The sequence below is a fragment of the Amblyomma maculatum genome, chromosome 6 (assembly GCF_055883805.1).
Source record: "Amblyomma maculatum isolate TAMU_Amacu chromosome 6, ASM5588380v1, whole genome shotgun sequence".
Taxonomy (NCBI): Eukaryota; Metazoa; Arthropoda; class Arachnida; order Ixodida; family Ixodidae; genus Amblyomma; species Amblyomma maculatum.
In genome coordinates, this window is record NC_139349.1 from 111625582 (window position 1) to 111650710 (window position 25129).

The following is a 25129-nucleotide window of genomic DNA, read 5'->3' on the forward strand; positions in this document are numbered from 1 at the left end:
TTCATTCCTTCACTTTTCACAGAGAAAGCATTCTTAGTGCATTTGTGCCGCATTTATTCCCTTTTGCGTTCCTTCGGTGCCTTATTTCGCTGGATGTCCTTAGAATAGTTAAACTCAACTACATTGCCGAGCATGTTAGATGTGCAAACTCCGAATGCAAACTGCTACAGAGGCAGCCCTTCGCCTTCCTTGTTTTATTTTTTTTCAGTGACTCATGAAACGCGCCGCCCACGGAGCATTTCACGCTCCGGGACACGAGGTGGACTCGGCGTTCTTCCATCCGACCGTCCGGTTCTTGTTCTGCAGCTTGAGCCACTCGTAGAGGGGCTGGAAGTACTCGAGCAGTGGGCCGGCGTCAATCTCGCTCGTGCGGCCCCTGGTCAGCAGGGACAGGGCCTCGGTCCACTTACGGGACTTGCCGAGGGACAGCACGTCGCTGAACGGGGGAGAAGAATAGAGTAATCTCGATCAGTCCACTCCGTTGTCTCCGCAAGCGAGTTAGCGAGCAAGGGAATGTGAATGTGAGTGATCGAGTAATGTGTAACGAATGACAAAAGGTGAGTAGATCAGCAAAGGAGCGAGTGGATAAGTGACTGCATGGGTAACAGTATGAAGGTACAAAACAGTATGATGTTGACACACTAGAACGTTGAGTTGGGCGAGAATGATATTGAAGTAGAGTCGGATGCGACTAAAGTCTACAGTGAAGCTCCTCCCATATTCAGGACCATCATAAAGAACTTATCCGCGATGAAAATGTAGTATGTCGTTAAACTTTTCTTGCTATCAAAATAAAAAGCTAATCGAAAGTTAATCGAAAAATACCTTTATAATCTCAAGAATTTTGGTGACCCTGGCTTGGTTGGTAAAGCCAAATATTAGAAGCCTTCATTTGCTAACTATTGTCATTGGTAGGTGGAGTAACACGGAATGGCGCAGACCGCAGACAATATGGAAACTACTGAAAAGTTGTATCCTATACTGTAATCGAAACACAAACTAAAAAAGGAAAACAGCGCTACTTCAGTCTGTCACGTTCCTGCTTCCGACCCTTCTTAATTGCTCTGTTTCTTTGGCGATTATATGAGTGAATAAGCGAAATAATGCGAGAGAGGGAATTGTGTTTGATTAAGTGAATGAATGAAAGTGAATTGTGTTTGATTGAGTGAATGAATGAAGTGAAAGTGATTGAATGGGTGGGTAGGCTATCGAATGACCGCATGAGTGAGTGCGAGCGGGCAAGCGGGGGAGCGAATGGCGGTGCAAGTGAGTGAGTGAATGACTGTACTATGGTGGCATTATAGTGACATGTAGTGGCACACAGAAAAGGCACATTTTGTAAAGGCGAGAGCGCATCCTCCCAATGCAGGCTTAAGGGAAAGAGTAAGCGCACCCCATCCTCTCTGCTACAAACGGCTTTTGTTCACAGACAGCAGCCGTCTGGACAGTCGTGCTTCGTTGCGCTCTACATTTGCCAGGATGAAGATACAGAGCTCTCGGAAGGCTACTGTAGCCGCCAATGTGGTGCGAGGTGTCGTAAAGATACTGCACGGCTCAGTAATAAGGGTTAGAAGTTTACCGGCACATGTATGTATGAGAGCAGTACAAAGGTGAAGAATACGGTTTTGTGAAGCATTTACTGTATGTAACATCTAACCGAATCATGCGGAGGCTGGCACGATCGGAAGCAGAAATGATTTATACGTAAACAATTGCGTATTGGAATCGACTTTTGGTAATTTTCCGTCGTAATGCTAGAGGAATAAGTGCTGTGCTACACAGAAGAAAAAAAAAACAGAAGAACAGCCGATTATCATTGTTGTCAAATGCGAAGCAGATGCGCCAACATTACTTAGCCTTTCTATAATTTTTATGCGTTTTTACACCACAAACTTGGGTGAATGCCAATGACTAATTGCTCTCTTATTAGAAAGGCCTCCCGGGTGAAGAAAGACAACCAAAGAGCATGGACGTGCGCTTGAAGGTGAGTATATATTAAGGCGCGGTGGCGAGCGCAAGCTACTTCACGATGCGGCGCGAAACTGAGGTCTGGGAATACCACGCATACACGTCTGCTGTCCGTGAAGGTTGAGGGACGAATGGCGCGAGAGGACAAAGTGGGGGCACGCGGGCGCCGCACGACTGCTCAGTTGTAACCATGGCCTCCGAGGTTATAGTGCATATTCTAGAGCACTATACCGAGGTCATCTCCGCGAGCGTGTGATCTAGGAGGCCATGTCCGAGCAAGCGCATGTCCGGTGAGGGTCGCGACGGCCGCAACCGTACGCGCCACTCTCGATCATTGGCTGCAGCTGCGCGTCCACTCCGCCTCATTGGCTAAGCCGCGTGATGCGCGTGTCGCTACCTTCTCTTTCGCGCTTCAAGTGCACAGAAAGAGAGAGAGAGAGAGAATGGCCTCGGACAGACATCAGTGAAATCCGTGATTACGGCTAGTAGTGCAAAAAGATCCCTTCTGCATACCGGCAAAGTTGTTCACCTAATGGAAAAGTAAGAATGCATTATGGCAGGAACTTCAGGGGAAAAAAGGTTTCCTTTGAGTTTATTTTCAATGCGTGAATTTTCTGCCTTTGTTATTCTTAATACTCGACCGTGGTAATGACGAGATATTATGACGAAAATTTTAACAAGCTCTAGACACCGCCAGGAGCTAACAAGCACTGGACTGTACTGGAAGGGTGTAGTTTAAAGTAGGACGGAGCAAAACGAAAAGTAGGGAACAAAGCTTTAAAAAGCCGTAGAATAACGTCACCTCAAAGTGAACGCGAACAATTTTTAGTTGCAAACAAACCTGACCCTTAATTTCGGACACCAGGCTAGTCGCTGTCCAAACAGAAAAAAGAAATGGCCAATATTCAGCTCGTTTCTTAAACAAACTGAATATCAAATATTGAGTTGTTTTTTGTTTCATTTTGTTTTGACACCTTATTTAACTCGTCTGCGGTTGTAGCTAATATCCGCAGCTAACATCTCAACTTACAGTTATGTTTTACCGAAAACCAAATGATTTTCTCAGGTGTTCTACATTCATCATCATCATCAGCAGCAGCAGCAGCAGCAGCCTGACTATACCCACTGCAGGGCGAAGGCCTCTCCCATATTTCTCCACTTAACCCGGTTCTGTGCTAGCTGCATCCACTTGACCCCTGCAAACTTCTTAATCTCATCCGCCCACCTAACTTTCTGCTGCCCCCTGCTACGCTTTCCTTCCCTTGGAATCCAGTTTGTTGCCCTAAGCGACCATCGGTTATCCTCTCTTCGCACTAGATGTATTGCCCATGTCCATTTCTTCTTAATTTTCACTAGAATGTCGGTAACTTGAGTTATTTCTCTGACCCACTCTGCACGCTTCCTATCTCTTAATGTTACTCCTACCATTTTTCGTTCCATAGCCCTCTGGGTTGTCATTCATTACTCATTCATTTTCCCCCCTGTCAACAGAAAGGGTTTATTTACAGAAAAAAAAAAAAAGCAGACATCGGCCCCTGCGATGATTATTTGACCGGCTATATTGCATTGGTGGAAAAAAAGAAAGAAAACTGGATTATGATAGGTAACGATGTGGACAGGATCGAAAGGTGCAAAAGTTGTCAAAGTGATGGCACATGACCTCTTAAAAGTAGCTGCGGCCGACAACGGCTTAAGATACCGCGGGGCAACATTTCTTTCTCTGTCGTTCCGAGTCATTAAAGAGGGGCTGGAGCGTGCATGCCATAAATACAACAGTGTTGGAACAGCGCCCTCATATTCTTGGCACTCGCTTTAGACTGCACGCTTGGCTTTCTCTGGCACTCTTTAGCAGTGCGTTTCAGCCGCTCCGTCTGACATCCTCTAGAGACCCGAGACGATGAATCACATGACACAGCACGTGATGTATCATGCGACGCGGGGTTTGAACAAATATAACGCCATCCTACTCTGCAGTGTAGAATCTACATCGTACGTCGCTCTAACGAGCTGCCTGGCGCGTATGGCGACACTTGCTCTTGTAATGCTGTCAGAAGTTAAACCTTCTTTAAACTGGTTCGAGAATCAGGAAAACTGCTTACCGTTTATTGCTGAAGACACATAAGGGAGTAAGGCACATAAGAAAGAAAGAAAGAAAGAAAGAAAGAAAGAAAGAAAGAAAGAAAGAAAGAAAGAAAGAAAGAAAGAAAGAAAGAAAGAAAGAAAGAAAGAAAGAAAGAAAGAAAGAAAGAAAGAAAGAAAGAAAGAAAGAAAGAAAGAAAGAAAGAGAGAGCGTCAGCTCACCTGAATAATTTTCCAGCTTCCTTGGAGCGATAGAAATCGCACGTGTGCAGTGGTCCGACATGTTTCGCTTCTTCACAAAGTGCCTTGTAAAATTGGAACTGCATCACCGCGCTCGTGAAATATCTGAAGAGAGAAAAAATACATGCCTCATACACACTGAAAAAAAAAAAAAAAAAAAAAATGGGTGCTTAGTTGTTAAGGTACCTAATATAAGGAACGCTTCCGGAAATATGGAATTTGGAAGGAGGATCGAAGTCTTCTGATGTTCTAGCAACTCCGGGACAAATGCCTTGGTACTGCAACCTGTAAAAAAAAAAAAAAATAAAAAATAAAAAAATAACAATATGCACCGACAGTCTGATTTTTTTTTCTTTTCCCGTTAATCGTATGCAACCTTTGCATACTCAGTATACAAGCACCGCAAATTCAGCCGTTTTTCTGGGTCCCCTCTAACGGATGGGCCAAGTACAGCAGGCAAGTCAATTATTATGCGCATCCGTGATTTCTACGATGCACGAGCCTTTTAGCTTCACAGGGGAGCGAGTCACTGAATTAATTCTCTGAACATGAGGAGGAATAATAAGTGATTTGGCGTGGCGCCTTCAGGAGCGGCGTTTGCCGTTAGTTAAGGATACGAAATTTCGGCCTCAAAGCGAAGGATGCGCGTTACCAGTGACTGGAAATGATAAAAACAAAGAACAAAGGCAACCCATCAAAACGCATCCCAGTCGTATAAAACTACGGAACTAGGCCTAAAAATACGAGAATATACTGTGTTGCTTATAGTAACGTCAGAGTTTTCGGCAGTTGTGTGGTAATGTCCAGTAGTTAGTTTTTTTTTTTTTTTTTTCTGTGGTACCTCTCTGTAGTATGTAGACTTTTTTGTGGTAAACTGTTGTTAGTACACCTTCGTTACTGCAGGTTAATGAATCAAAACCGCATATAAATGTTGCTGTGGCAAGAGAAAATTTTCTGTATTTTTATGGATATAAAAGGAAAAATCTTGTATGGCACGCATATATGCGTTTGCAAAGGAAAACCTTCTGTAGTGAGGTAACAGGAACAGCTGTGAGATTAAGTACGTCGTAAATTTACGCTATACCTACAGAAGTTTATTATATGTACAAAAGGTTTGATGTTTATTTATTTATTTATTTTCGATACCCTCAAGCTCCGAGGCATTACAGAGGGGAGTGGGCAAGCAAACAACGCAAGAAAAGAAATAATTTTTTGTTAAAGGCGGCACAACAACGTAGTTAAAATGTAGCAACACACAGTATTCGAAGCAGTCAAGGAAATACAAAAAAAAAGTACAGAAACAACAACTGTAACAAATGCAACGCAAGAAACTGAACAAACATAGCAGAAAAAAAATAATAAAAAAATAATAAAAAACGAAGAAAATAACAAAGCAACAAAGAAACTAACTATTCGCATCAGATAAAAGCATCGTCATCAGAGACTGACGATAAGCAGCATAATCCTGTATACAAGCCACGGCAGCGGGAAGGTGGTTCCACTCTTTCGATGTGCGAGGAATGAAAGAATGCAAAAAAGTGTCAGTACGGCAAAAAATAGATCCAGTCTTATGTTGATGGTCCCTCTGACAGGGAGGGTCCTGTCGACTTGCTGAAAAACAAAATAACAATATGCGCCGAAAGTTTGATTTTTTTTTTCTCTCTTCCCGTTAATCGTATTCAACCTCTGCATAGTCAGCATACAAGTGTCATGCCCTTTTTGAGTTCGTCCCGACATTTCCTGTCATCCCTTCAATCAAGCACCAATACAAACTGCACCGCTTAACGATAACCTCTCTATAGAAAAAACGACAGCATGCAACCAGTAGCTGGTCTTTATCGACTGGAAGAGAACGGAGTACATTCGAAAACAATAGTAAAATTAAACACCTTAATATATCAGAAGGCCAGCATGATGCTTATGGGTATCGTATGGAGAATCCAGTGTGTTTCTCCTGTACTCGTCTGCTATTTCTTAAGCGTGGTAGTGATGCCGAAACGAAGGCGAAGCAAAGAACCCGATCGAGGTGTTTCTTATGCACGCAATGTAAGGAGCACTCCAAAAAGAAATATTCCTGCTACAACCCTTATTTTCCCAGTCATACGCTAATATCAGATATACCTAAAGAACTTGTCTAGCGTACTTACAGGAGGTCCCACCAGGCTTTATTGAACTCATCGGGTTTGTACTTCCCCTTGAACACGTTCCACCGCCATAGATCGTAAATGTACAGGGACGGAAGTGCGGCTATTTTACTAAGTGCCACACTGAAGAGTTGGTTGATGTCTCTTTCTGCGAGAGAAAGGCCAAGGCAGCGTGTCATAAGAAACCAGTCGCGAACACTGCAATTAGGAGGTCGGACCAAGTTAATAGCATTTAAATATACAGTGTACCTCGAAAGAACTGAGCAAGAACGAATCGCTCGCACAAACTAAAGACAAAACGCTATTATTTTCCTTAACACAGAGGTTACCTACCGTCAATTGGGTGTTTGTAATATTCTTCATGCAATAATGTCTGGGATGAGCCGTAGGAGCGAATAAAAAATATTTTGTCACTATGCATACAGTCACGGCGTGAAATTGTTTAGCAATGATACAGCACTGTCTTGTGAAGTTTTTTTTTCTTTTTTTTTTTCTCGAGAAGGTCCTGATCTGCTTCTTGCTTAAAGGCGCAGCTCTCATCGCTTTCAAACTTTTCCATAACAAACTGCACACTCCTGAGCAACGACTGATTATCATCATTATTATCATTACCATTAATATCATTTGTAGTTGCAATGAATTCGCAGAAACTTGTAGAATGTTACAATTTCAGCCAGGGCGCTCTCTGTAATACAGACAACACTTACGCAGCTCAGCGCGTAAGGTATTATTGCTTCACACGAGTACAGCCTTCCATTCGCCTACGTATGTTCATGGTGATATCTCTAGTTGCTCCTGGCATACTAATTTTTTCTCGAAAGTTGTTAAAGCACCTTTTAAGCCAAGACACGATACATATAATCACAACGTTTCTTTGATAGAATGCAGGGTAGTCAGAAGAATGTTTACCGTAGTCATCTGCTTCGCCCTCCAAAAGTCCGATGGCCTTCAGATGCTTCGGGGTGGAGAAGGAAAGAGCGATAGTATCCCCGACCGCTTCATGAAAACCTGCACATGTTTTTGCGAACACCAGCTTACTTACAAGCTAATAAATGCAGTAAAATAGTGTTATCAGCATGAAATCATCCCGACACACTCAGCATGCCAATCAACACCACTAACGAAGTCTAAACTATAGACAAGCTCAGCAGGAGAGCCCAGCTGACATTACCTGGATTTGCGCCCGTGCGGAAGAATATGGGCTGCTTGGCATACAGTAGATCGTACTCGATGTGCCCCATTTCATGGTGCACAACACGCAGGTCGTCCGCTTTCACTTGAGTGCATTGCTTGATCCTGAGTTGAGAATCAAGAGGACCGGTAATAGCGTATTGTTACTATAGGAAGCGAGCAAAAGTTCATTCGTGCATTAAGAAGTCGTCGCTCGATACCTGTTTTTAAAATACCACATTCACATGCACACAAATTTTAGGAACATATTCTTCGTACCGCTAGTCCAGGGGACGAAATGAACGATTAGTGGCTCAGGCCAATCACAGCAGCGTGTGATCGGTTAATAGGCAATTAAAGTAATAGAAAAATTAAAATCTAGGACGGCCATCGTTGAAAAAAAAAATATTTCTTGGCACACTGCAGAAAACAAACAATACGCAAAGAAAGAAGCTACCGGTTACTTACGTTCATCCCTGTGTGATCGTCTTCTAAAATTTTTTTGTCGCAGCACGGCAGTTAGAGGGCGCACGGTTTACTGGCAGTGTTCATGTGATGGACCAACCTTGTCGTTTCCAAAATAGTTAGGGGAATACTCCGCGCTGCTAGCTTGTTTTAGACGTAGTTGTGAGCCCGATGAAGGGCTAACACAATTTTGAGCGCTATACTCGATAGCCGCTTTGTTACTTCAGGAGAACTCAAGTTCACCCTCTTATGAAAAACACTCTATCAGCCCACATTTAAAGATATTGATACCAAAAAAGAACAGCAATGGATTTAATTGTCTGGACAGATATCGAGCATTGCGAAGGTGAATATTGCTTTGATATTGCTTATAATTAGAGTACCTTAGATACTCGCAGTGATTACTCAGCTTTCAAGGCACCCTGCGGTCGAGAACAAAGTCGAGAGTTCGATGCCTTGCACTGATGTTCGCATTTCTAAGGAAGTTAAATTCGATAACGCGTGTCTAATCAACCTTACAGCGTGACAGTGAAAATTTCAAAAGACCAAAATTAACGCGAAACTCTCGACTGCTGCAATATACAGCATAATTGTAGCCCTTGTACACAAGAAAGAAAAAAAAAATATCGACAGGGCAACCACGGAGTCTGATTCGAGCAATCTGAGACAGCGGTTGGATTTAGCCTGAATTAGCATTTTGATGCATTTGCCTTAATTAATGTTGATGCTGAGTGGTTATAGACCACTAGTGCGCAAGGAGGCAGGATACAGACACATTGATTACGAGAGCGAAACAATGACAAGGTATACCGTTGAGCTTGTACCACCTTAACATTACGAGAGGAAGCCCTGACAGAACTTTCTGGTCATTCCTAATGCGATTAGAGCACCACCGACTTTCAGGCAGGTTCGTAAATGTAAGCTACCGGGCTCACCTGACGTCACCAGTACCGCAGAAGTCCCACGCTGAAGCGTGGCACACAACTTCCCTGTCCTTCGGCTTGACGAGGAGAGATTTCTCCCAAAATATTGCCGGCATGGGTGGGAGTCCGAGTGACGTGAAGAATTCTTCGGCGAGCTTGAACATGTCCATAACCGTCATATCCTGAAACCAACACCGATTACGAATTGAAAACAAAAACGATAGACCTATGAGCGCGGCATCGGCTCAAGCAGTGTTCCATCTCATTGTTAGCCTAAATACATCCCCACAAGCAACAAATATAGCCTTGTATCTACAAAGCTTTAGATGCGGGTAATGTTCGGCAAGATCTGTCAAAGTGGCAATATTTTTTTACAATGTGATGTAACTAAGATAGTTACGAAAAAAGCCAATAATCGCGGAAACCACAGAAAGCTTGGTTTTGTTTGGTTTTGTGGGGTTTAACGTCCCAAAGCAACTCAGGCTATGGGAGACGCCGTAGTGGAGTACTCTGGAAATTGCGACCACCTGGGGTTCTTTAACGTAGGAAAAAGTTACCTTCTTGTTGTGGATGACGTTAATGGCGATCGTTAGAGTACCAAATGCATTCTTTTCTTTTTTTTTTTTTTTCACAAAACTTGGACGTACTGATTGATTATTCAGGTCGCATCACCGAACGTCTATAACGTAGAACAATGATCAAAAAAGTCAATTTCTTCCGCCTCCTCGATTACTCTTTTTTCTGTTTCCTTCAAATTTTAATTGTAGCTCCATGATAAATCGTAGTCACTTTAGATACGATATCATGGTTTTGGAGGTGAAAAAGAAATATGTCTGGACGTTTTCCCCCTCATTCATAGAAAGTAACGTTTTGACGTCTCATGCTTGCTGCTCACCTTTTTCCTCATTGCGACCGTTATGTTCTCCGCCCTTTTCTCCGGGAACGGCTGTGTCAGCTCATTCAGGGCGTGCCAGTGCTGAGAGTGAATGTGCCCTGCAGACCAGTATATAGTAATAAATAAAAACCTTCTGAGAGATATTTGAAATGGCTTGGAAAAGAAAATGTGCCAAAACGTTTTCATTGTAAGTCACGTAAACGGCACACATGATTATTGCACGTCCAAGCTTTTCATAACATTAGTGATTTATTGTTCCTTTTTGTTGTTGTTGTTGTTGTTGTTGTTGTTGTTGTTGTTGTTGTTGTTGTTGTTGTTGTTGTTGTTGTTGTTGTTGTTGTTGTTGTTGTTGTTGTTGTTGTTGTTGTTGTTGTTGTTGTTGTTGTTGTTGTTGTTGTTGTTGTTATGAGACAGGGCTGAATTCTGATGCTTAGATTCTTGAGTTACTGTCACATAGCATATGGACTAGAGCTCGTGAGAAATTTGGATGTCAGGTATAACAGGTAAGCAAAAAAAAAAAAAAGGTTAACGATTTAACGCTGTGGCACAATGCGGGCAGATATATTCAAAGGAATGTGGTGGAGGTAATTAGGGCGGATTTACGCTGCACAACACGGAGAATACCAGTTGTTTTAGACGGGAAACGTAGAAATGTATTCGATTTATGAGCTAACAGGCTTCACGAAATAGTCAAGCTCATGAAGCAAGCATAGAAGGATCATCAGTAAGAAAAATTACAGTCCAAAAACCTCAGACACGAGGGCCCTTACTCTGGCTATGCTTTTTTTTTTTTTTTTTGTAAACTTGGCCTTCCGTTCTTCAAGAACTTACTGCAGTTGCAAAGAGATCTTTTCTTAAGTGTTTATCGCAAGCTTACCTAGAAGGTGAGCGGGAATTGGGCCATCATCCTTTATCTTATCACCGTACACGTTCATGAGCCTCGCCCTGACATAGGCGTGCAGTTCCTGGTACAAGGGTTCCAACTGCTTCCACAATCGTGCCATGCTCTCCTCGAAGCCTTCGTACTCGTAGGTCTCTTGCCACAGCTGACTGGCGTCATCGAATCCTGAAACAAAAGTTGCGATTAGCTTTCCTGCATTGTTTAACACATGATAAAATTTTATAATACATGTACGGATTGCTACAAATATATGCAATATAAATTTGTTCAGTCCCTTTGAATAGCACGCATTTTTATTTGAATTTTAAATGATTAACTATGATTATAATAAAAGGTTAAATTTAAACTGTATTTACGAGTGAGATACCACAAACCTTAGAGAGAATTAAAGTCACCGTACCCAAACAATGAACGAAACAATAAAAGGGCAGGACATAAACATATTAAACAGCAAAAGTTAATTAAGCGACGATGGCATTAATAGTATTCAACACATTCGAAGGATATGTCATAAGGTTGGTCATATTAAACTATTGGACTTCAGTAGATCATGTTTAGCGCTCTAAAACGTTGTTGATTGAGTGGTAATGCACATAGCTACTACTAATATTTGTATGTGCTTGACTAGTCGGACTGAACTATAATTGACTATGTCTTAGCTGGAATAGAAACTCCGGTCAAGGTATTTCTGTTGCAAACGCTCTGTATAGCATACACTTGAATCAGGCTAGTCTTAAAATCAGTTAAACCATGTTAGGGGTTGGAGGACCAGTTTTTAGTTTATTTATGTTTAGTGCCTGTAAACTTTGTTTAGTGTTCAAGGACTCGACATCATCGGTGAATATCGCAATTTTGGTGGGACCATGTCACGTTGTCGCATGGTTGTGATGCAAAAGCTTCAACTCTAAGGGTACGAAACGATAGCGTTAGTGGCTCCATTTGCGGTACATGTAGTCTCTGATTGCTTCATTTGTGCCCCAGCATCCTAGGCTACTACGTTATCCAGCTAACCGTCGTCAGCGGTCACCCGACTTAAATACAAAGCACCGCTTTAACCAAGCAGTATCAATGCGTCTGTCTATAGCCTAGGAGCTTAGGCTGATTCCATTATCCCCCTACCACCTGAAATAGGGACCCGAGTTGGCAGCTCCTCTCAAAGTTCTTGTTAGGCCACTTGATTCACCGATGGATTCTGTGATATAACTTGCTGTTGTCTTGTTACGTCCCAGAACCCACCGGCGAATCAGTGCTCGGTCATGTCAACTGCTAAAATTCGGATAGGTTTTATGCGCACAAAAAGACGACACAAAAAGACAAGGGAGACAGGTCGTCTCCCTTGTGTCGTCTTTTTGTGCGCATAAAACCTATCTGAGTATGAACCAACTAGCCCCACAACGCATATTACTGGAATCAACTGCTAAATTTCAAGTCACCCTTGCCGAGCAGCTGACCGCCTCGCCAAATCAGCTCATACGAACACGGAGGGTTCCCCTGTGAGAAAACATTACCCACTTCGATGTCGCTCCTACCATCCTGATCCACATGCTTCATCTCGCCCAACTCCCTTTCTCACATTTGGAAGCCTAGCCTTGGCTCTTTTATTAGGCATCCGCATCGAGCGCCTCAGAACGGCAGAGCGTCGCCAGCGCATCATGGGTTTGGGAAACGGTTTGTGTCGCACAAAACTCTTGCTGTGCGACTGCCCCGCTCACGCGAATGTGCCCGCATGATTACGACGCGCATACTGAAAGCTCGGCGTATACCGTCAACAACGTTGGTGACCTCGTTTTATCCCGCTGCTGCTCATCATCAGACGCAAAGTGCTTTGTGCGCGCTTGTTCATTTTGTTGATGAAGCGGGCCTGCGCGTGCACCTCTTAACCAGCTTACAGTTCCGTACAGTGTAACTGTGAACAGTGCCTAATCGCACCCGCTAAGGAAGCAAGGGCTCACGGTCAACTTGTGCAGCTTTTCTGATTTCCTGTGCCGTGACACTTGACCCCACCCTCACGTCCCTGCCCATTTTAGACCCTATCTATATTTGTGCACAGCTGCAAGTGTGCACAAATATTTCTAGCATAACAATAATCCCAATACCATTTCCAAGCCCGTGATTTTTTGCTCACAACTCCGAAAAAGGAGGATTTTCTGCAGAATGGGGCCTCTAGCGCTATCAAGTTAAAAATATTCGGCAGATACACTTAAGACTGCTTAAGTTCCTACGTTCCTTCCATTGAAATTTCGTCAGCGAGGCGGCTCGTGTGGGTGGTTTGTTGAGCAAAAAACTGGTACACATTCAGAACTTCGAGCCGCACGGCGATAAGAGGAGATGAGTTAGCTGCTTAATCATCATCGATAACTCTGCCGCTGCGGCATCCTATCTATGCAGCACGTCTGATCTTGAAGCGTCGATGCCGCGGCTCTGCCTCTGCGGACTCACGAGGACCCGTCAAATGGCTTCAATAAGCGCACTACATTTTCTCCTCTCCCAGCCTCCACCACGATATAGTGTCCTATACCCGCGAGGAGGCGGGATTGCCAACGACGAGTATCTACCAGCCTCCCCCACGAGCCGTGACGTGGATGGATGGATGGATTATAAGAGCATCCTCTTTGAAACCGGGTGGTGGCAGTTCCAGCCATGCCCTGCTTTTTTTCCCTTATATCTTGAATGCTGTTATTATTCCTTCAACTATATCGTGATTCGAGTTACTAAATTATTACTTCTGCCCTCATCATCTCTCCGCTTTTCAGCCACCAATCTTCCAATCACTTTTTGCTAACTTGCACTGCAGGTTCATTCGCCCAACCACAGGTGCCTCAAAACCCTGGCGCCTCAGGGAGAGTGACTGCACCTGCAACGACTTCCGGATGGATACCATCACATTCGAGCACAAGATGTTCAATTGTTTCTATGGAATTACCACGTTTTGCACATGTGTCGTCTTGGTTAAATTTCTTTCTGTAGCTGCGTGTTCTGAGGCACCCAGGTCTAGCTTCAAAAAGGGCACTCCCTTTTGAGTTGTTAAATTAATATTCCTTCCTGATCTGCATTTTTAAGTTTCGATATATTTCTACACTGTGCTTCTTTACCATAGAATGTATCCTATTTTAACTTCTGTGTTTGTCTTTTTACATGTTGTTCAAGGATCTTTATTCCCCGTTCTTATGCCGTACATATTTACTGGGTAGTTTCCTATAGTTATTTTTCTCCATTTTGAGTCAACGCTTTTTAGATTAAGAATTTAAATAATATAGCTGCCCACCTGTCACTGTCCATTTTTCCTCAGGCGTTCCTCACGTAATGTGAAGTGAAACTTTTTGTTGGGCTAGTTGGTCTATTACGATGTGAAAAAACTTCAGCGCAAATGAGGTAGCCCGAAACGGGAAAAAATGCGTCCCTTCTTTTCGCCTTCGGGCTACTTCATTTGCGCTGAAGTTTTTTCACATCTCATCTAATACCTTACTCTGAGCTTCCTTTGCTTCGAAAGATGCTCCACCCATCACCCTGTACTACCTTTTTTGTTTGTTTTGCCGTGAGCAGCTAATGCTAATCGCCCAACAATCCCGAAAGTAAGCCGTTGCACAATAATTACTTTATACATACCCTTCAGCACCTCGTAATTGCTCTATCCCCACAATGCCCTATGTTTCATTTTCCCGACATCTTTTTGCCCTTTTGTGATAACGTACTGTTCGTGTTTTTCTGTGTGTGGCAGTCCTTCCTTTATGCACACCCCGAAGTATTATTATTCTGTCACTCTAAGTATTCCATGCCCTTGTATTTTAAGCACCTGATCGACTAAACCATTGAAGGTCCTCAGACCCGAATTTATTGCACTAAAACTGAAGCCTAGAGTGTCACATTAGCATCCACAAGAATTAACTATTTTGCAAGTTTTCCTGCCCATCTGCCAACTGTACAATATCGTCCGCGTGCAGTAAACCGGAAAGCCACTGCTCTACGAATGTTCCGCCTAATCTATATGACAGATTAAAACCTTGATTACTCTCTTCTATCCTTCTTTCTTTATTAACCATATAAAGCATGAACAGTAGTAGTGATAGAGGCCAACATTGTCTTAATTATTTGTATATCGCGACAGTTTCCATACTTCTTATCTATCCCCATGTAATTTCTACTGTATAATCCCTGTATATTTCCTGTAGAAAATCTGTTATCTCATAACAGACCTTCGTCTTTTAGGATGTTTCACACGAGTTTTCTGTTTACGTTGTCATAATCCCCATTAGTGCCCATGAAGGCTAAATACAAAGGTTTGTTTTTCGTCCAAGCCATTTCTGTGCATTAGGTAATTATAAGCCACAACAGGCTTTTATCTAATCGCCTACCATTTATAAACGTCATCTTACGAATGTGCCATATAGCGGCAGCAAGTGTGCTCCCCTTTTTGGGACCATCGCGGCCTCACAACAACGGTCACCTACGGAATTTCGCTTTTAAAGTCGTATGCTTTCCCGTTTCCTCCATATTATCCAGGTAACAATTCGCGTGTTTCAATGGTGGTGAAACGCAAAAGGCGCCCTGCATTCTACGATTTCACTGCACTTAAAATCGCGAAAAATCTGAGAGCACTGCTGCTGCACACGACACATCGCGCGCCCCTGTATAGCTTTTGCTAGCACTCGTGTCGCACATTGGAAATTCCTTTTCCTTGACACGCGTTCGTTGCAGTGCTCCTGCGAGTGTGGAATAGCGGTACGGGATCTTGGCCCTGATGGGGCTGGGACAGGTAGGTCAACGCCGCTTGCGGCGGGGGCTAGCCTGCCACCGAATTTTATCTGTTGTAGGCCGTCATTGCACCCGCCACTGCTACGGTGGTGGACGACGGCTGTTGTTGCGGCGCGCGTCTTTCTCTCCCCTCTTCTTTTTCTTTCTTCTCTATTTTCTCTTCTGTCCGCCCGAGGCAGCGGAGGTGCCCCGCCGTGGTGGTGCAGTGGCAAGACGCCCGACTACTGTGCCGGAGTACCCGGGTTCGAACCCGACCTCGGCGGTTGCGTTTTGATGGAGGCGAAACGAAGAGGCGTCGTGTGCTGTGCGATGTCAGCGCACGTTAAAGATCCCCAGGTGGTCGAAATTACTCCATAGCCCTCCACTACGGCTCCTCTTTCTCTCTTTCCCCTTTCTCTCCCACCTTCCTCCCTTCCCTTACGGCGCGGTTGAGGTGTCCACAGAAAAAACAAGTGAGACAGTTACCGCGCCTTTCCCTTTCTATAAATAAATCAATCAATCAGGCAGCGGAGGTGGTTCAGCTACAGTTCTATTTTTCTCGTCAAATGTATAGTCAAGCAGGGTCACATTGGAGGGCGCTGAAATTAAGGCGAAAGTCATTCTAGGCTAAATGTGTCCTCAAAATATAGGAGCAAAATGTAACGCGTGATATGAAATGAGATGGTGTGTCATATGCGATATATAAACGGTATGTCATGGTCGTTTAAGTCATTGTAGTTTGTCATTATCTGGGAGTTATGACGAAAGAGATGGTTAAGGGTTTGTGTTTCATGCAAAAGTCATAGTCTTGGGTCTTAAGGGTCACAAATGTCACGTTACTGCGAAAGTACCACGTGACAGTAAAGTTGAATGTGAATCGCGATAGGAGCGACGCGATAGGAGCGACACGTGAGAAGAAGAAGAAGAAGAAGAAGAAGAAGAAGAAGAAGAAGAAGAAGAAGAAGAAGAAGAAGAAGAAGAAGAAGAAGAAGAAGAAGAAGAAGAAGAAGAAGAAGAAGAAGAAGAAGAAGGAGAAGAAGAAGAAGAAGAAGAAGAAGAAGAAGAAGAAGAAGAAGAAGAAGAAGAAGAAGAAGAAGAAGAAGAAGAAGAAGAAGAAGAAGAAGAAGAAGAAGAAGAAGAAAAAGCTAAGCCACCTGCACTGCCTCGTGCGGCCCATGTCGGACAAACATTTCACTTTATCGCAACAAATAAGTGGCTGTGGAAAGTGCTGGACGAACCACAGAGCTACAAGAGAATCGACTCACTCTACTGGGAGATGAGGTAAGTTTTACTGCGCTTTTGGCTCTCGTCATCACTTCAGCGCATAGCCAGCGTCATACGATTCGTTTTTCAGGCTGAAGTGCGAAGGGATACGCACATCTTTAGGCAGTAGCATGAGGCGACTTCGCCCGTCAGCAGATTATGATTTTCTCGCTCATGAGGTCTGTTCCTGATTTCTGACTTCCCACACATCGTGAATCACCAAATCAGGCTAACCTATACGTTCACAACGGGATTAATGCCTCTTTCGTATCTCCATTGGGCCCGTATTCTATAGTTTGCTTCGTTTTCAGAAGTGTCGTTTCCGCCCTCATCTTATCGGTGGAAACACCGGAAACGGATGCCAGTTGGGTGGGCCATTTTCGGTCCCGCCTCTTCACCAATCAGGTGAAGGCGGGGACGATACTTCTGACAACGATGAAAACTTGGTATACGGGCCCTGTGTCGTAGCCTGTAGCCATTTTACCCCACCCCCTCTCCAATTTACCCTTTACCCAACCCAATATTTTAATTCACCCGCCTTTCTTTCTGCCGGCCTCCGATACGCCATCTTCCCAAGCCATCAGTAAACATCATAATCATCATCAGTCTGACCATACTCACTGCAGGGCGAAGGCCTCTCCCATATTTCTCCAATTAACTCGGTTCTGTGCTAGCTGCATCCACTTGACCCCTGCGAACTTCTTAACCTCATCCGCTCACCTAACTTTCTGCCGTCCCCTACTGCGCTTTCCTTCCCTTGGAATCCAGCTTGTTACCAGATATCATCGGTTGTCCTCTCTTCGCACTACATGTCCTCCCCATGCCCATTTCTTCTTGATTTCCACTAGAATGTCAGTAACTTGAGTTATTTCTCTGGCCCACTCTGCACGCTTCCTACCTCTTAATGTTACCTCTGCCATTTTTCGTTCCATAGCCATCTGCATTGTTCTAAACTTAAGTAGAAGCCTTTTCGTTAGCCTCCACGTTTCAACCCAATAGGTGGTTATAAGTAAGATGCAACTGTTGTACACTTTCTTCTTGAGCGATAGCGGTAATCTGTATAGTCATAATACGCGAGTACTTGCCAAATGCGTTCCATCCCAATCTTATTCTCTTTGTTATTTCCCTTCCATGATCCGGATCCGCGGTTACTGCCTGTCCTAAGCAGACATATTCGCCTACTGCTTCCAGTGCTTCGCTATACCTAACGTAAACTGCTGTTCATTTCCGAGGCTGTTGAGCATCAACTTAATCTTCTGCTTCGGGACGTCAAGGGAAGGAAGAAGAGAAGAAGAAGAAACAGAAGCTGGTGTGCGCTGGTGTTCCTTGCGGACTCGCAGCGCTTAGACTACGAATAAACACCCCCGTTACGTACTGAGTACATAACAACATTTATTTTCAAACCTACCTTTCTGCTTTTCCTGTCTAGGTCATCTGCCCTGTCTAGGGTGCATGCATCTTTTTACCGACGCATTTTTCTCAACTCTGGGTTTCGGCGGCGGCGATGCCTTTTGGATACCACGAGCTGTATGCGCTATCACGTGATAATTCGTCTTCGGGCTGACAGTCATTGCGATGCTATAGGGCATTGGTCCTCGTTAACTCAGTAAGATAGCGGAACGCAAAACTACAAGGAGTCTAGCCATGTCTTTTCCTAGTCATCCTCATAAAAACGATTTTTAAAACATGTATGCTTAAGGTCATAATTAAGCTCTTATTCATTTGCAGAAAAAATATAGAGGCTTTGGAGTCGCTTCGCTGGAACAGTCGACGGCACCTCCATCGACGACCGAGACGAGTACCCTACTTCGCCCACTCCAGAACATCGTCGGCGAGAGCGAGCTGTTCTGCAGATTATAGCGTGTGCTTAACCATTGTACTCCGACCCTTTAGCATGCTAGGCTTACCACCAGGCAGACATCTCCTGTTGCCATTAAAATATCTCTCTCTCTCTCCGACCCTTTTACCACGTGTGCCCGTGCTATCTCTGGACAAAACGTTTGCACCTCCTCAGTAAGAGCACACAACAGCCAGTAAGGAATCGATTTGAAATGTCTCTGTGATTCAGTGGCGGTGTCAATATTTAAATTGAGAGCAATAACCGTCTCACACAAAGCAATATGGCGCCAGTTAAGATATATGGCAGCATTCTTGGCAGTGTAGAGGGATCATTCTGAGTTTTTATTAAACACGCATACGTAAGTTGCCAGTAAGTTACTTTTCTTTTTAATCTTGACTGCGGAAACATTAAAAGCCTTGTTTCTTGCATGCGAGCTGAGTTCCTTTCTTAACAGCATACAGTTCAGTCCAGCAACACACTCATGGAATGAGAAGGGTTCTTCGCTATGGATCGTAAAGACTGTCAACGTCTGAATGTGCTAAGCCTACCAGATGACCTGATATTTCTTAATGAAAATCCATTATCTCTCCTGTGCACGCACACAGGAACAGAAAAATTAAAATGGAAATTGCGTCAATCAAACAATAAGGGTACAAAGTTGATCACCGGTTTTTTATTTATTTATTTATTTATTTATTTATTTATTTATTTATTTATTTATTTATTTATTTATTTATTTATTTATTTATTTATTTATTTATTTATTTATTTATTTATTTATTTATTTATTTATTTATTTATTTATTTATTTGATCTAATTCTGGTGCTAAAGAAACTCTTCTCATTGTTTGTACTCTCTTTTCACCGCATGTTGGTTACGCTCATTGAATTTTGCCGAGCGTGGAGTTCCACGTTGAGAGAAATTTTCTTTTTGCAAGCCACTTAAGTCACCTAAAAAAAGATGAATCGTGCATCTCGGATGACCGTTACGATATTCGCAGCTACAAATTAAAAAAAAAAAAGGCACTCGTATTTATGAACTTGTAATGTGAAGATTTGGGTACTGGGAGTGTAACCCGACAAGTTGCTTAACGTCATGTTCATTAGAGCAAAATAAAAGTTGATTTGCTTACTCGGAACAAAAAAAAAAAAGAAATAAATAAAGCAAACAAAAAAGAAAACGCTCATTTTTATCAAAGCATTCTTCACAATGCAACCGCAATCGTGAACTTACCGTTTAGCTTGGCGGCCTTATTCTCCAGCTCAACGTATCGGAGGTATTTGTCCTTCATAGGCTTGCCCGATACCTTTCTCCACTCGTTCCAGACGTGCAGCAACTCGTCGTAGTCTCTGGACTCCTCCAGCGTGTCCTTTATCACTGTAATATTTTTAAGGTTCCATGCAAAGGCCAGACACATTTAGTGCGAATGCACTTATGATCAGATGTACGCTCCCTGTCAACGTAAGACAGGAGGTCGGAGTGGCCTGACTCCCGCGACTTCCACAGATTCGGACTCTGTGTTTCTTACGATTTATTTCCCGAGTAATTGATTTGCTTTCTATCCATTGGTAAGATACGCATCGATACTGGACAGGGAAACTGAAGCTACGTTTTCAGCTCTCAGTTACGACGTCATAAACTTCAACTGCCATTGATACAAGGGCAGAAAAATGAATCGCTCAAATGATGGTTACAAAAGGCCCCGGTATCCAAGCAGTGAAATGGCAGATTGAGTGCGCCACGCGATGGCATCATGGAGCTAGTTTATTACGGTCGGGCACAGCACAGAAAAGTAACCCATTAGGCCTCCTACTCCCCTGAGGACTGAGGATAAAAGTAAAATCTCCGCCTCTCCCTCTTTTCCTTCCAGGAATCGGTGCAAAAAGCCATTTTGAGGAAACCCAACCATTCGTGTGTGCGGGCCAGGGTCCTCTCTGGTATACAGATCGTTTCACTTAATGTTGAAATTATATTACCTGCACTGCATTACGTTACGTTACATTACGTTGCACTACAGTACCCGATATTACACTGCACTGCACTCGATTGCAGTCTACTGCCCTCCACTGCACTACACTGTACTGCACTCCACTCCACTCCACCGCACCGCACCGCACCGCACCGCACCGAACAGTACTACACAGCACTGCCTGCACTGCACTGCACTGCACTGTGTTACACGTTATGACTCTATATCGCATCGCCTTTTGCAGTGTGAGCCGCCGCTGTGGCTCAGTGGATCTTTAGTTCGCCTGTTTATCGAAAAGTTGCGGGATCAAGTACGGTCACTCCGGTAGCATTTCTATGGAGGAAAAATGCGAAAATGTCCTTTGTTGTGTGATATCAGTGCACGTTCAATGGTATCAGTGGTTTTTATTAAGCCTAAGCCCACAGCTGCGGCATCCCTAAGGGCCCATGTGTAGCTTGGGAAAATTCAACTTTAAATATCATGCCACACCGCATCATCATGAGTCATACGTGCGAGATGACAGCACTTATGCAGCAAGCACCTAAGTAATGTACCAAATCTCTTTCTTTTTTTATTTCTCTGCGAGAAGCACATCCTTACATTATTTCAAGTTCGTCGTTGTTAGATAGTAACCAAAAAACGACATCAAGGTAACAGCGTTTTAAATGCCGTTATATAGAGAAACAAGTTGACATGACATAATGCCAGCGTCAAATGAAATTCGTACAGCAAAAAGGTAATGTCTTAGTCAAGGAAGAGTGAATATTTAAGTGCGGCTAGACTGCTTCTGAACCTTGGAATTAAAAGAGCCGCTTTATTAAAAAACTTAACAGTTCACATTTCAGTTTTATTCATGCTGCATTCCGTGCTGTTTGCACTTCACTCCTTTCTCATCGACAGAATATAACAAATTTTTGGCCTATTGCCAGTTTGCGAGAAACGTAGCCTTGAATGTGTCTGCGAACTGACTTCTTGGATTCGATGAGTGCGCAGTAAAAACTTGGCGTGATAGATAATCATGCGTGCCCAGAAAAGTGTATACATGCTTTTTCTGGACTGCACTGTTCAACACACGCATTCCGAAGTTTCTCGATCTTTACGTCTAGCATTTCATAAGCGCTTAGGTTCCAGTCAGTTTGCTGAATTTAGCTCAGATTTAGCGCGGACATTTATGGAGAAGTTAACCTGGAATGATGGAGCGACGACCAAAAGCTACCGATGGCGCGCAGCAGTGAAAACATGAACAGTTAGGGAGGTAAACGCTGTGCAGACAAGCATGGTCACCGAAGTCGCGGTTAGGCGAAGCGAATGTTGTTACTCCTTTAATCCTTGTTTATCGTTACGAAAATCCACCACAGAATTCGCTCTGTCGCACTGCTTACTTTGCCACATGGTCTTCGTATACTATTTGGCAACTTTAACCGCAGCGCCATTATTCTACAAATGAGACGAAGGCAGCACTCTCGTCGTTCACCTCGTCATTGGTTCGTGTTCTCGTGGTGTCACCGGTATTTTCTGGTCGTTGTTCCGTTATTTCGGGTTAGCTCTTTAATAACCTACATAACGCTTAGAGAGTGTAGGGCTTTGTCTCCGCATTTATCCTTTCTGTGTTCCAGTGACTGTCTTCTAATGGAATGCCGCAGTATTGTTCTAATGCATGCACATAATGTGTGGATTAATAAACAGAGGTCTTATACCTGGATCCAGAGGCACGTTGCATTCTTCGGGAGACACAGGCTGTCGTTTGAACGGGCATATCTTTGCGGACGCATGGTTTTGGCTCATGTCGGCAATTATCTGGACCAGCTAGAAAATAAAACTCAATGTAAGAGTTTGCCGTTTTAGGCGAAAACAAAAATCGAGCCTATTTCTGAATGCGAAGGGGAGAGCAGAAGAAAAAATGTTCAGCTGTAATTTAAATCCGCGGACAGTTTTAGGACGGCAGAAATTTCCAGGCTTCATCAAACAGTTAATTAAAAGGATGTGTCGTCCTTGTCTCTATTGCACTATGTTTTCAAGAAATTTACTGGTTAGGTTTTGTGTCTGTGATGGTTACTGCAGGTTAAACGCAAGAAAAAAAAAAGAGCTGCATTGCCAGACACTTCCTCTTAAACCTTCGGCAGAAAACTAAAGGTGATGGAGCAGGAGAAAGAAAATTAGTGCGAATTTGCAAGCATAGCTGGTTCAAGTGCTTTTATTCTTTTGCAACTTCGCCCCGCCGGGGTGGCGCAGTGGTTACAGCGCTCGACTACTGTTCCCAAGGATGCGGGATGGAATCCCGGCCTCGGCGGCCGCTTTCCGATGGAGGCGAAAAGCAAGGCGTCCGTGTGCTGTGCGATGTCAATGCACGTTAAAGAACCCCAGGTGGTGGAAATTTTCGGAGTCCTCCAATACGGCGTCTCTCATAGCCTGAGTCGGTTTGGGAAGTTAAGCCCTACAAACCAAACCAAACCATATTTTGCAACTTCTCTGCATTTTTGGACAGAATGTCGCTTTATGAGTTAATAATAAATTAGCACCATCAATTCATTCCTTTATCGTATCTCGTCTTCCCCCTTCGATTTAGAGTTCATCAGTGAACTCGTAATCAAAGCAAAAGTATACTTTTAACGCGAAGGGTAAATAACCGTGATTATTACATTGATCAGAGGTTCCAACATCATGGCAAGTGTAGCGTCTACTAAACAGCTAAGTACCTTCTTTGTTATTACCTCGTTCTTAAATTTTTATAAGATCACATGGTATTATCGCCCGTAGTGTATGGTAGGTCACTGGCGTTTTCGCTGCTGAGCCTGCACTGGCGCGTAAAATAATTCGTAACTACCGCGTTCATTGCGCAAACAAATTATATGCTTAATCTCGCCTCCATTTCACCAGTGCTACTGTCCCTGATCACAGCATGTTACAGCCTGGTGATCGAATGCACCCAAAGAAATCCTGCTTCTGGGCCAACCCGGTGAGTTAAACATCGCAAGTGACGCAGACGTTATCGATGCCGGAAGCATAGCGCATGCGCGTATACCTCTCGATTTTCTTCATCCGGTAGAATTGCGCTGCCCAGCACCGATGTTCTCTTGTACACCACGCGAGTCTGCTCGTCCTTGAAAGTGGTCCATTTGAACATTGTCACGTTCTTCCATATCTCCTTGTTCAACCGGCTCCTCTCTAGGCTTGCTTCTATCTATGGGCAAAAAAAAAAAAAAAAAAAAAAAAAAAAAAAAAAAAAAAGATCAAATGAAAATAAGGCAGGCAGGGACGCCTGGTGGATGGCACAGTGTACTCGTCGGTAGAGTTACGTATTCGCTGTAATCTAGGTGATATGGGTAACAAAAAGCAGTGTCACACTCTCTACAAAAAGAATTTATTTATTCCCCACACTCAAAAAAAAAAAAAAAAGAATAAGTGTACTACAAGGGCGAAGCTTGCGAAACGTCATATTATAATGCACTTTCAAAGCAGAGAGCTGCTCATGTACAGAATTACTTAATGCTGCAATGGACTATGAGGAACGTCTTTGTTCCGTAATTTGTGGATAGTGTTCTATAGTGGGCGCGTCAAAAAGCCCTTGCGTCCCTCTGCATGTTTGTACAGTCTCTCACAGAGGCCCCCTGAGCACGAACGCGGGGAAAAGCGGCATTCTTGGGTATTATAAGCATGCTGCTATGAACTGGTAATTCTACATTGTCGTTTTTCTCGCATTATCAATTAATCTATATTTTTAAATTTATAATTCAAGGACAAGGATGTTCAGGGCAGCCGGTGTCGTCAGATGGTCCCTACAAGCATCTTCCTTTGGACGCCTGTTTCGAATACTTTTAGGGCACCTGTAAGTAACAAGTCATCTCTCAACCTACAAATTTGTAGCGATTCAAGTAGTACAGGGGTGAAACCCCCGCCATTTACGTCGTATCTTTCGTTGCAGCGCAAAAAAAAAAGAAAAAGAAAAGAAAAAAGAAATCTAACCAGAACGTCCTTTACACAAAATCCTCACAGAAAAGTTCATCGGCAACCGAAACTGACAGAAATCATAAATGCAAAGGACAGATGGAGTTTGAGATAGCTCACAGATCTGTTCTTGTTGTGCTCCGTCAGGTTGACCGAATGGTCCCAGCGCGCGTTCGAGACCTTGAGACAGGCTTCTGTGAGCAGCACCTCGGCATCCTTGAGATAAGCCTTAGCCCGCTCTTCATCCTCCAGTTCTCCTTCCACGGGAACCCTGGCCTCCACGCCGGACAGCCGCGCCCCGACCAGGGCGCATCCAACGAGCACCACCAGCCATGATCGCGACAACTTCGTCCTACTCATCACGACAACGCCGTTTCCCGGGCGACAGCGGCTCATTGGAGATGCCGCAGCCACTGGCCCTGGGCGGTCAGCCGATTTCGCCTTTTTAAACGAGGGCGGCAAAATTTTAACAGGGCAAACCTGTTTTCCGGGTTCGTTAGCCCCCACCTGTGCTCCCGCGGCAGTGGCGTCTGCTCGGGTGCTGCAGAAGCGTGAGAGTCGCCGTCACAGATGCGGTCCGGAACTGGTCGCCAGC

General features: G+C 43.8%; 1 protein-coding gene across 1 annotated transcript; it reads right to left on the minus strand.

Moving 5' to 3' along the window:
* Positions 1 to 187: 187 nt before the first annotated feature.
* Positions 188 to 25129, minus strand: LOC146186590 (angiotensin-converting enzyme-like). Its single transcript, XM_084607314.1, has 13 exons — positions 24655 to 25129; positions 23612 to 23770; positions 22287 to 22395; positions 19854 to 19997; positions 10762 to 10950; positions 9885 to 9982; positions 9002 to 9171; positions 7603 to 7727; positions 7341 to 7439; positions 6435 to 6579; positions 4474 to 4572; positions 4270 to 4392; positions 188 to 436 (listed from the first exon to the last, which is right to left on the minus strand). Exons 1-13 carry the CDS (start codon positions 24928 to 24930, stop codon positions 241 to 243), a joined length of 1932 nt encoding a protein of 643 aa, XP_084463440.1. The 5' UTR covers positions 24931 to 25129; the 3' UTR covers positions 188 to 240.